General features: G+C 40.5%; 1 protein-coding gene across 1 annotated transcript; it reads left to right on the top strand.

Moving 5' to 3' along the window:
- Positions 1–931: 931 nt before the first annotated feature.
- GAS1 (growth arrest specific 1) lies at positions 932–3,603 on the top strand. Its single transcript, XM_074281664.1, has one exon. It carries the CDS (start codon positions 932–934, stop codon positions 2,021–2,023), a length of 1,092 nt encoding a protein of 363 aa, XP_074137765.1. The 3' UTR covers positions 2,024–3,603.
- The last annotated feature ends 8,157 nt before the right edge of the window (positions 3,604–11,760 follow it).

The following is an 11,760-nucleotide window of genomic DNA, read 5'->3' as shown; positions in this document are numbered from 1 at the left end:
ATGCATAATGAGGAGGGATCTAAGCACGTTGCAGTGGCTCCAAGAGGACTTTTGTATTTAAAGCCTGGCTGGGAGAAAGTCCACACACTGGATCTGGGGAGCTGCTCCCCAGCGCTTGTTGACAAGGGGAGAAGCATCAGCCGGAGAAAGACGCGAGCAAGCCCGTTTTCTGCCGCTGAGAGTTTCTTCTCGTCCTCCTTCCTTCCAGAAAACGGAGATACCGGAGACTTCGGAGAAGTACGGGCTCAAGCTGCCGAAGCGTGGTGGGGGAGGGGACTGAGCAGAGGAGGGACTAGCAGACTTTTCCACTGCAGAGAACGCGGGCGATGGGCAGAAGCTAAGCAGAGCAGCGGCAATGCGGCCAGCGCAACGTTGAGAAAAAAAGAGGAAAAAGCCCGGGACTGGGAGAAAGGGCAACTTTCCCGGGCAGCTCAGCCACACAACGGATCTGCCTGGGGAGAGCAAGATGAATTCTCGCTGCAGCGTCTTGGTGCAACCGAGGGAGCCCCACGGCGGCCCCTTTCTCCGGAACCGCCAAGGACAGCGCTGAGTTCCACCGGTTACGGGGGACTTTTGAGGGGAGAGATTTCTTGGGGAGAGAGTTGATTGGCAGATTTTATTTAAATTTTTTTGGTTTTGTTTTGGGTGGGTTTTTTGTTTGTTTGTTTATTTTTCCAACCAGAGAGTACCTTCGAACCAAGCACCCCAATCATCTTCTCCGAGACTGGAAGATCTAGCCGCGCGAATGGATTTATGAAAACCCTCATGCAAAAAGTTGGCAGGAGTTTAGCAAACTTTTGCACAAACTCCACCTCCGGTGCCTCCTCCTTGTGGCCCTCCTCCCCCCGTTTCCCCTCTTGTCCGGCGGCTGCTGCTGCCGCTGCTGCAGCGGCGGCGGCGGCGGCTGCCGCTCCTCCTCCTGCTGCCCGCGATGGTGGCAGGCTTGCTGGGCTGCTGGGGCGGCGGCGGCCGGTGGTGGACAGTGCCCGGCACTTGGCTGTGCCTGATGGCGCTGCTGCTCCTGGGCTCCCCTCCGCGGGGCTCTGTGCTGGTGCACGGCCGTAGGCTCATCTGCTGGCAGGCGCTGCTGCAGTGTCAAGGGGAGCCCGAGTGCAGCTACGCGTACAACCAGTACGCCGAGGCGTGCGCGCCGGTCCTGCAGCAGCAGCAGCAGGGGGGCGAGGAAGGGGCAGCCGCGGCCGCAGCTTCTTTCCCCGCTTCTTCCGCCTCCTTCTCCTCCCGCTGGCGGTGCCCGAGCCACTGCATCTCGGCCCTCATTCAGCTCAACCACACCAGGAGGGGCCCGGCGCTGGAGGACTGTGACTGCGCGCAGGACGAGAACTGCAAATCCACCAAACGCGCGATCGAGCCGTGCTTGCCCCGGACCAGCACTGGGGGCGGGGGCGCCGGCGGAGGCCCGGGGGGCGCGGGCGGGGGGGGCGCCGGGGGCGGCGTGATGGGCTGCACCGAGGCCCGCCGGCGCTGCGACCGGGACAGCCGCTGTAACCTGGCCCTGAACCGCTACCTGACCTACTGCGGGAAGCTCTTTAACGGGCTGCGCTGCACGGACGAGTGCCGCGCCGTGATCGAGGACATGCTGGCCGTGCCCAAGGCTGCGCTGCTGAACGACTGCGTTTGTGACGGCCTGGAGCGGCCCATCTGCGAGTCGGTGAAGGAGAACATGGCCCGGCTCTGTTTCGGGGCCGAGCTGGGGAACAGCCCCGGCAGCAGCGGCTCCGACGGGGGCCTGGACGACTACTACGACGAGGACTACGATGACGAGCAGCCGGGGCAGCGGGGCGGCGGGGGGCTCGGCACGGCCGGGGACTCGCAGTACGAGGAGGACGGGGTCCCACACCCCCATCGCCCGGGCGGCGGCGCTGCTGCAGCAGCTTCTGCAGCGGGAGCAGGGCGCGGGGAGCTGCCCTACGGAGACGGCGGCTCCCGCTCTGCCCCCGGGGGCGCCTGGACTCTGCTGGTCTCCATGTTGCTGCTGCTGCTGCTCCTCCGGCCGCCGTGGTAGCCTTTTCTCCCCGCCTCGGCTCCCCCATGTGCTTGGATCCCGCGGCCAGCCCCTCGAGTCCGCTCTCCCGCCCGCCCTTCTCTTTCTCCTTCCCTCCCTTCCCCGTCACCTTCCCGCAGCCCCAGCGCACTTAGATCCCACCCAATCATAACAGAACTTGGGACTTAAAACCGCGTTAGGAGAGGTGGGGGATACTTTGCTTCCTACTTCTCCGAACTCTTTCTCTTCCTTTCCAAACTAACCCACTGCGTCCCGGCCTCTCTGTCTCCCCACAATAGCCACCCCAATGTCACAGTCCTTCAGAAAAGTGGCGAGAGCCAGTCTCCGGGACTGTGGCGTGCTTTTTCTCCCTCCACCCCACCCCCATTCCAGCTCCATTATACATAGTCCAGAGCCCTCGGTAGGCTGGAACCCCGGTTTTGCAGGAGAGTTGAGGCAGTAAGGGAGCGGGAGAGGGACATAGAGTAGCAGTCCTGGAGGAAAAGAGACTATGAGGGGTTCTGGTGCGCGCTTTCTTCCCAGTTGTATCCCCTCCAGTTCTGGGACGGTTGGTAGCTAACAGAGAGATTTGAAAGAGATAAGCTTGAAATGCTGCTGTAGGTTTATTTGCAAAGTCTTCTCTAAGGTAACGTGCAAATAGTCTTATGGTTTGACCGATTAGAATCTTGTAAAGAGTCAGCTACTTGAATCAAAGTCTCATTCATTCATTCATTTCTTCTCAGCGTCAATGCCTAGAATGTTCTTAGTGACTAAAGAAGCAGGGATCGGGTCTTTATTGCCATTTCACTCCCTGGGGAGGGGGGAAAATCTAAACTGTGTGATGGTGAGTAAAGTACTTAGCTGATTTCATTCCTATTTAAAAAAGAAAAAAAAAAAAGTTTCCGATCACATTTGACTTTCCGTTTCCATCACCCAGTATTCAAACTCAAATGCCGATGTAGGAAGTTATTAATGATACTAAACAATGCAACTTTTGTTTTAAAAGAGCGGTGCACTGCCATCTCCGAAAGACACTTTGTGGTGTTTAGTGGTTATGTTTGCGTTTTTGTTTTGTTTTGTTCTGTTCTGTTCTTTTTACACCAAGAACTTTTGTGTACCTTGAGAAATTATATTGCCTCTACTCCTATCAGGGTGCTAAACTCTGGTAAATCTTATATAAAATGTATTTAAAACTGGGATTTGTTACCAGTCGCTGTACCTTGTATATAGAATTTTTATAAAATGTATGCTTCAAAAATAATTTATTTTTAAAAAAAAAGAAATTAAAGTTTAAAATTTACGTTCATGCTACTCTTTTTTAAAGAAATGTACAGATTTCATTTGTTTTAAAGGATGCAAAATACAATAATCCATGTGAAGTATGCTCTAGGACAGCAAATGTACAGTGTATTTTATAGATTTGACGTTAACTTTCTTATTTTTAAGAGAATTTATGGACGATGTTGTTGATTTATATAAATACATTTCCAGACTGCCTTAAACATTGTCTTTTCTAGAAGGCATAAGAAGTCCTATGTAACTACGGCTTTGTGTACTGGTTTGTTAAGTGTGTACATCAGTAAAGAGTTTTAAATAATGAATGTAGTGAAGTTGTTTTTTCAGAGTTCCCTCATATTAAAGCCAACAGGGGAGAAAATGCATCACCAAAGTTAAAAGTACACACCAAGACTAACAATTCCATAAATAGAAGTTTTACCCTTACCATGGATACTTTGATAAACAATTAGACTTCTGCAGATAAGGCAGTAAGAATACTTAACCTGGAATAACTTAACTTGTTTTTATGATTTAATGACACAGTTCTTATATCTTTTCTCTTGTACATACTGAGATTATCAGGAGCCCTCATTCTTTCCCCTCCCCCTTCCCTCTGGCTTTCTTTTCACCCAGTAAAGTGGTACCCTCCATGCTACTAGACATTCTTATACAATAAACCATGTCAATAACATCTCGGCCTATAAATGGGTCCCCAAATCCCAGGATTTTGAGATAAAGTTAGCAATTCTAGCAAAAAAAAAAAAAAAAAATAGGCAAAAGTAAACAGCAAGAGGTGTGGAACAATTAGCAGAACTTGTAATATTGTTGTGAAGAGTTGTTTAGCAATGAGCTGAAGGCTGGTTTTCTGCCAGGGCTACTGATCTACACTCAGACGTCCTTAGATAAATAATTACACTCTTAAGCTGTGTCGAGTGCTGATACACTTGACCTTGTAAATAGAAATGTTTGCAGTAGGAATAAACTCCGGCATTGGAAAAATCTTTTAAACATTAACACAAAAGAGAGAGCTCAGTTCTCTGGGGATTTGAGTCTGAACCTAGCCAAGCAAGGCACTTGCAGGGGGAAAAAAAGTTTATTTATCTTCTATTCCTTGTGTTTATTTAAAGCTTTTCATTTTAAATGCTATGATTGGAAGGCAAATCAGAAGTTTAAAAGCCACCACAAATAAACTTTGTCTGAGGGGTCGACAGATTAGCTAGATCTCTTGTCTCTTTATTTGATATTAACATGTGTAGAGAAAACTTAACCAGATTTCTCAGCTGCCTAAAGTAATTAACAAATCTGTATCTCTCTCTCCCCTCCCTCCCACCAATTTCTATCTCCCTTCAACCCCACCCACTCTCATTTCTGAGGATTAGTTTTCTTTTAATTCTCCCTCATCCTTCTTGTTTATTTTCAAGGATCTTTTCAATGAACCTAAAACCTGGGTTTAATATTCATATATTATCAGAAGGTTCAGGATAGTTGTACTATCAAATAACCATTTATGAGTATAATGTGCGGCTGTGATCTAAAGTCACCTGAATGGTTGAGTAAACATATTGTTAAAACAAAGCTGAAAATGTTGTTTCTTTAGGAAGAAGGGACAAAGGGTGGTTGAAGACACTTGTAAATGGAATCAGCCCTCTTTACAAAACGCTGAGTTTGCAATCCTTTTGAGCATACTCTTAAATATATTTAAATGTGTCTTGATTCTATCTATGCAGTCTATTTTAACACATTTTTTAACTAAAAAGTTGTCTTTGTCCCAGTAAAAGGCTCAGTTTTTCCCCAGGAAGGAGTAAAAGGCATTAGCACTAGAAAAGGGCTGATAATTAACTACTACAATAAACTGAAGACTTGATTTTACCGGCTCCTGTCAAAAGCATCTGCCTGGAATAAATCAACAGAGAGCACCAGTGGGGAGGGAGGACACGAGTCTTTATGCTTCCTTCCCTGGAGAAAGTGAACATTGATCAGTAGTTTGTTTTAATTTAAATTATTATATAGAGGAACCTAATACCTACCTTACTACTTAGCTGGGAGATGGGTCTACAAATTTATGGCAATATCAAAGGCAAAGGCTATTTAATTATTGTTTTTAAGTGAATGGACAGCATATTTCCAGCTTCTCCAAATCAGGAAGAATTTTATAGATGTTGACATATGCAATATCTTCAACTCTCTAGGGAGCCAGTTGGAATTGTGGACACTTGGCAGCCTTAAATGAAAGTGCTATGGATTATCATTAGAGGAAGAAAAGACCAACGCTTTACCCCTAGGAATCCAATAAGGATTTTTTCTAGAGTGCCTTGATATAGTAGGTGCACAATCAATGTAGAATGAATGAAAGCATGATTTGAAAACGCCCTCACTCCCAACTGAGGAGATCTTCCAGAGTGAAAAGGAACTCCTTTTTAAATTTCATGTAAAAGCATGTGTTCTTGTTGCCTTTTTTTTTTTTTTTTTTAATTTTCCCACTTACCAGGTTTGAATTCTCAGTGACAGTTTATTTGTCTTTGGAGGCACCTCAGTGACAAATGTTTAAGGGAGTGTGGGACAATGGTGGAGAACAAGGAGGCAGTTCATTGAACTGACAGTGACCATACAGTAAATAGAAGGAGATTCAAGCTTCACTGATCACCCAAGAACACAGCAAAGCTTTTGTATATAATCACAATGGACATAACATAAGGTCTCTGTTTATTTTTAACAATATGTAGCAATGTACACAGGCAGTGCACATATGTAAGGTGGAAACATAGGGCTAGTCAAACGAATTCATACATTAACAACTGGCACATCCTTGAGCTTGTCCATGGCCTTTTAAACCACTTAGTATGTATGGAGTGGGGTCTTCCACTCTGTGTAGGAAAACATTTTAAAACAAACTGTAGTAGCTCATACTAACAGAAGATAAACCTATAAAGGCAGGTAAGAAGTAGTATCACTGGCAATCACCAGAGGACTCACCCAAGTGAATTTTTTCAGTTTTATTGTGCATATGCTTAAAGGATAAATACTTCAGGGAAATTGCAAAGGACACTAGGAACTGTGTGTGATACAATATTGGGAATATCCATATCAATTTCTACTTCGGGTTCTCCAGTTTATCTTCATGAGTTTGTTTCCAATACATGTAAAGGAGAGGGAAAAATCATTCTTTATTTTCATCCTTTCACAAGAAAGATAAGGCACTTAAAAGAATCCATTCCAATCTAACTTCATCTAACCCAAGTGCAACTGGGAGATGCCCATGAGCTAAATAACTCATAGTCAGAAAGTGCCTTTTTCCTGCATCTGGTTTTCTCCTTTGTCCAACTGAGGAGGGGTTTTGAAAGTTACTGTATTTTACTTGAGATATTTGCCTGTGGTGGACAGTTGAAAAGGTTTGTGTTTGACTCTCTGAGTGACTTAAGTAATTCACCATTAGCATAAACACTTTCTGGGGCATCTATTTAATCAATTTCTTAACTAGCAGAATGATCTACTACAAAATAGTGAACTGTATACACTATATTTTGGCACAAAGATGGTCATTCTCCCACTAGTAACCAGGGGCTCTAAATAAATGATTTCAACAATGTTTTATTAAAGGGGGACAAGAGCCCTCGAGTTGCATTAGTTGGGAAGAAGTCGAGTGGCACTTTTGTTATGGAAATGTTAAGCACATAAGAGTTCAGACAAACAATGTGGAGCCACTTCATTCTTTCAGCCATGCTGACATCTCTTAAAGAGGAACTGCAGGGAAGGATGTGGGAAAGATTTGCTTTCTGAGGAAGCTTTCAGCTAATATTTTGGAGGGTTATCTCCAAACCTTGGGGAATATGCATGTTCCTGAGAGGTATGAAGGGCTAAGAAGGAAAGATCACTCCCACCCCCCACCCTCACCCCTCCTTCCCTCAGTTCTGGGATATGTGCTGCATGTGGAAATGTAGATGCTATTGTTCTGGAAAAGTATTTTGTCAAAATAAAATTTTTCAATGAATTGATGACACAATGAGTCATTTATAAAACGAACCCATCATCTATTACATTCCAAAGCATACCCATAATGTGTTCGTATTTAACCATAATATGTATTTTTGTTGCTAGCCTAGAGATACAAACTCATCCTGCTTTTACTCTTGCATTTAACTTCTGATAGTACCTTTGGATATTTTGTGCTGATCTCTTAAAGGCTCTTGAAAAAACTAGCCTCTTATCCTTAGCACACATCTAACATTCCATTGTGGGCCTCTGCATGGAGCAGGCTTTGATAAACACCATTGCCTGTTTTCAAAATAAGCAACTTTAACTCAGCATGGGTCTAGGTATCCTTCAAAGTCAGCGTGTGCCCACAATATTGACAAGTTTTCAACTACTTCCTTTCTAAAGTAATCAGAAATTACACCTGTTCTGGGCACCTATTGGTTGCCAATACTTCAGCTTAGTTGTTGGCAAAAATAGTGACCAAAATGCAAGATGTACCTCATCTCATCATGAACAGTTGAGGACCACACACACAGAGAGGAGGTCTCTGAATATTGAACACTAAAGTTAAAAATACAAAAGAGCCTGAGAGCAAAAGATGGTAAAAGTCCAACCCAGCAAACTGTGAGGTCCAGAATCCTGCTTCTGATGGGGACTGATATCAAATATATCAGATGATGCTCTTTTTTTTTCTCTTATGTACACAAGGACCTAAAGCCAATATTGGGGAAAGAAGGGGAAAGAAGAAGAAAAATTCTCAAATATTGAATATTTAAAGTTTAAAAAAATCAAGCTAAAATATTTGTCTTTAAAAGCATACTAACTGAAATGTTATTATCTTTGGAAGAAAACCTTCTGCTTCATTTCTTTATGCCTATAAAATGAAAAAAATATGTGCATGAATTCTTTCCAAGATCTAAATATATTTTACATCCTAGGGTTGTGTATACACATAGGTCTTTTTGTGTAAATGAACAATAATTCTACTTTTCTAAGTGCTTAATAGATGGAACAGCTCAACTTATTCATGACTCAGCATTGATTTACTTTGGTAATACTTTGAGAAATCTGAAAGAAGGTTTAAGACAAGATTAGAGCCCAATCATCAGAAACAATTAACTCCATGAACTTCAGATCTGTTAAAATAAAAAAAAAAAAAATCTGAGACTCACATTAAATTCAAGGAGGTATCTTTGCCATATGATTCTGTGGAATACTATGAATTTCTAAAATAGCTTAATTTTTTAAGACAAATTCTCAACTCAGGGAATGCAATGCATAGTGTGTCAGGAAGTTCTGAGTTCAAATCCTGCCTCAGACACTTAACCCTAACCCTGAGCAAGTCACTTAACAGAGGCCTCAATCTATTCATCCGTAAAATGGAAATAATACTAGCACCTACCTCCTCAATTGACACATGGTCAAAAGATATGAACAAACAATTTTCTAATGAAAAAACAAAGTAATTTAGGCCTATGAAAAATTGCTTTAAATCATTATTGATTAAATAAATGAAAATTAAAACCAATAGCAACAAATGAGATATTATTTTAAACCTGTCAGATTGTCTAGAATGATTGAAGGGGAAAGCAACCAATGTTGGCAAGAAAATAGAAAAAAATAGAACACTAATTTATTTTTAGTGGAATTGTGAATTTTTTCAACCTTTTTGGAGATTAATCTAAAATTATGCCCAAAGAGTCGTAAAATTTTTATACCCTTTGACCTAGCCATACTCTGACAATTTTTTCCAAAGATAATTAGGGAAAATTGGAACCTATTTTTCTAAATTAATTATAGCAGATCTCTTTGTGATAACAAAGAACTGGAAATGGAGAGGATACTAGTCAGTTGAGGAATGGATAAACAAGTTGTGGTATGTGACAGTTCAATGATCTTAGAAAAACACAGGTAATAAGACGCATAAAATAATAAGGAACGAAATGAACAGAACAAGGGAACATTGTATACAATAATAGCAATGTTGTTTTAAGAATATCTTTGAGCAACTAAGTAATTTTTAACTATTATAAATACCCAAATTAACTACAAAGCACATGTGAAGGAAGGTACTATCTGCGTTCAAAGAAAGAACTTATAAATAGAACTATGTATAGAATGAACTTACATGCATTTGTGTCTAAGAGTAGGCATCTTTAGGGCTAGAGGGAGGGCAGGAAAGAAATAACTTTGAAATATATTTAAAAGGAATAAATAGCAAGTTATTACAGATTTGCAGTTTTTTTATTCTACTATGTTAGGGAAATGATTGTTTTATTTCTTAAGTTCAGAATAAAATAAGATATAAATAAAATATAAAAATAACATAAATAAAATATAAATGAATATAAATAAATAAAAGATCTAATATTTCTATTGAATATTAGTATTCCAATAACCCAATAAATTTGTGCTCTCATCTCTGTGTTGAAGCTTTAATACATGCATATCTGTTCATCTTGTAAGAATTTTGCCATATAAACCTGCCACAGTTCTCTTAACATGGTAGAGCCAAATGATTGTCCATAGCTTATTTCTTGTTATTACTTTTATAAAAAGAAATAAAATATTACTCATAATCAAGGAGGGGAAAAGCACCTACCTCTCAAGGTTTCTTTGAGGATAAAATGTGATAATACATATAACGTACTTAGCAAGCCATTAAAGTACAATATTATTCATAGTAATTATTATTACTTTAGAAGATAAGCAGTAATTCTAGGAAGACAAAAATTCAGAGATAGGAACTGACTATATACAATATAGATACTATATATATATACTATCTAATATACAAGGGAATACAATGAAGGCCACTTTAAAATATTATTTTTTGTAAATGCACTTATTAATGGCAGAAAAATCCTCTTTTGTATGGGGGAAACTTATTTATTTCATGCTTCTGCTGGTCAGTATTTTCAAACTTTGCCTAGATATAGAAAACAGATTATTTTATGTCATTCCTATGAACAGAGACTAGATTCAATATATTTGGATCTGCATAGCCTAGCATATAGTGCATTTATATATGACATGCTCAATAATTCAATTTTCCATTCAATTTAACAAACATTTATTAACTGTCTACTATGTACAATTCATTGTATTCCACAAAAGAAGTTGTTCAGTCGTTTATTTGTGCCCAATTCTTGTGATCCTTTGGACCATACTGTCCATAAGGTTTTCTTGACAAAGGAGTAATTTGCCATTTTCTTCTGCGATATGGAAGAGTTTAAGTGACTTGCTCAGGTTCACATAGCTAATAAGTGTCTGAGGCTGGATTTGAACTCAGGCCTTCCTGATTCCAGACTCAGCATTCTATCCAAAGATGAGAAAAAGACAAAGACCTTTCCCTAAATGAACTTACAATGCTAATGGGGGGAGGGCATATCAAATTAATTGACAAATTAATATAACATAGGTTAGTGCATGAGAAATACAGCATCAAAAAGAAAAAGGATACAAAAATTAGCAGAAAAAGGATAAGTTTTACTACATTTGATAAAGATGAGGAAATGCTTAATGGAGAAGATTGCAACTGCTATGGGTATTGAAGAAAGGAAAAGTGAAATGTGTGTTAAATTGAATTGTCTTTTGTTCCTCCCCCTCCCCCAACATATAGAGTCAACCAGCTCCAAATTAAACTTTAAAATTATTATAATAGGGCAAATTACTCATCGTAATTATTCAATTAACACAATTTAAATTAATAATAGACTAAATTATTAAAGTTAAAAGTACCACAATAAGGGATCATGGTTGCCACTTAATTAGTGATTAATGATCTTTTTGGGATTCTTTTCCCCTTTTTCTGTTACAGTCCAGAACTATCTAAGGCAGTGAACAACAACAGTAACAATAATGACTCACTTTTATAGCTTATAAAACAGTATGTCATTTAATTGATAAAGAATCCTATAAGGCAGGTAGTACAAATATTATTACCCTCATTTAACACCTGAGAAAATTGAGTCTGACAGATGCCCAAGTTGAAAGGTGATGCAAAAATGACTAGATAGAAACAAACTTATCTTCTGATTCTCAATTTGGTTTCCCCACCCTGAACATACCATACTATCTGAGGAAGATTCAGGAAACTGTTGAATAATTTTTCAGTGGTGTCTGATGTTTATTTGAGATTTTCTTGACACACTTATTAGAATGTTTTGCCATTTCCTTCTCCAGCTCATATTACAAGTAAGAAAATTTAAATACCTAGGGTTAAGTGACTTGCCCAGGGTCACTAGCTAGTAAGTGTCAGAAGCCATATTTGAACTCAGGAAGAGGAGTCTTCTTGATTCTTAGTCTGACATTCTATACACTGATCCACTGACCCATCTACACTTCTACATTATCCTCCTAAAAATGAAAAACATCTTATTTAGGTTCATTTGGTGACAGATTCTTCCCCTTCCTTTCAATTTGTTTACATAAATTCTTGTAGACTTGATGGCTTTATCTGATGTAAATTGAACAAGGAGCTTTTAGATTGTAGAGGAGTTGCTTTC

Source organism: Sminthopsis crassicaudata, chromosome 1, assembly GCF_048593235.1.
Source record: "Sminthopsis crassicaudata isolate SCR6 chromosome 1, ASM4859323v1, whole genome shotgun sequence".
NCBI lineage: Eukaryota > Metazoa > Chordata > Mammalia > Dasyuromorphia > Dasyuridae > Sminthopsis > Sminthopsis crassicaudata.
The sequence above is the reverse complement of the archived record's forward strand: the minus strand, read 5'-3'. Positions and strand labels throughout refer to the sequence as shown.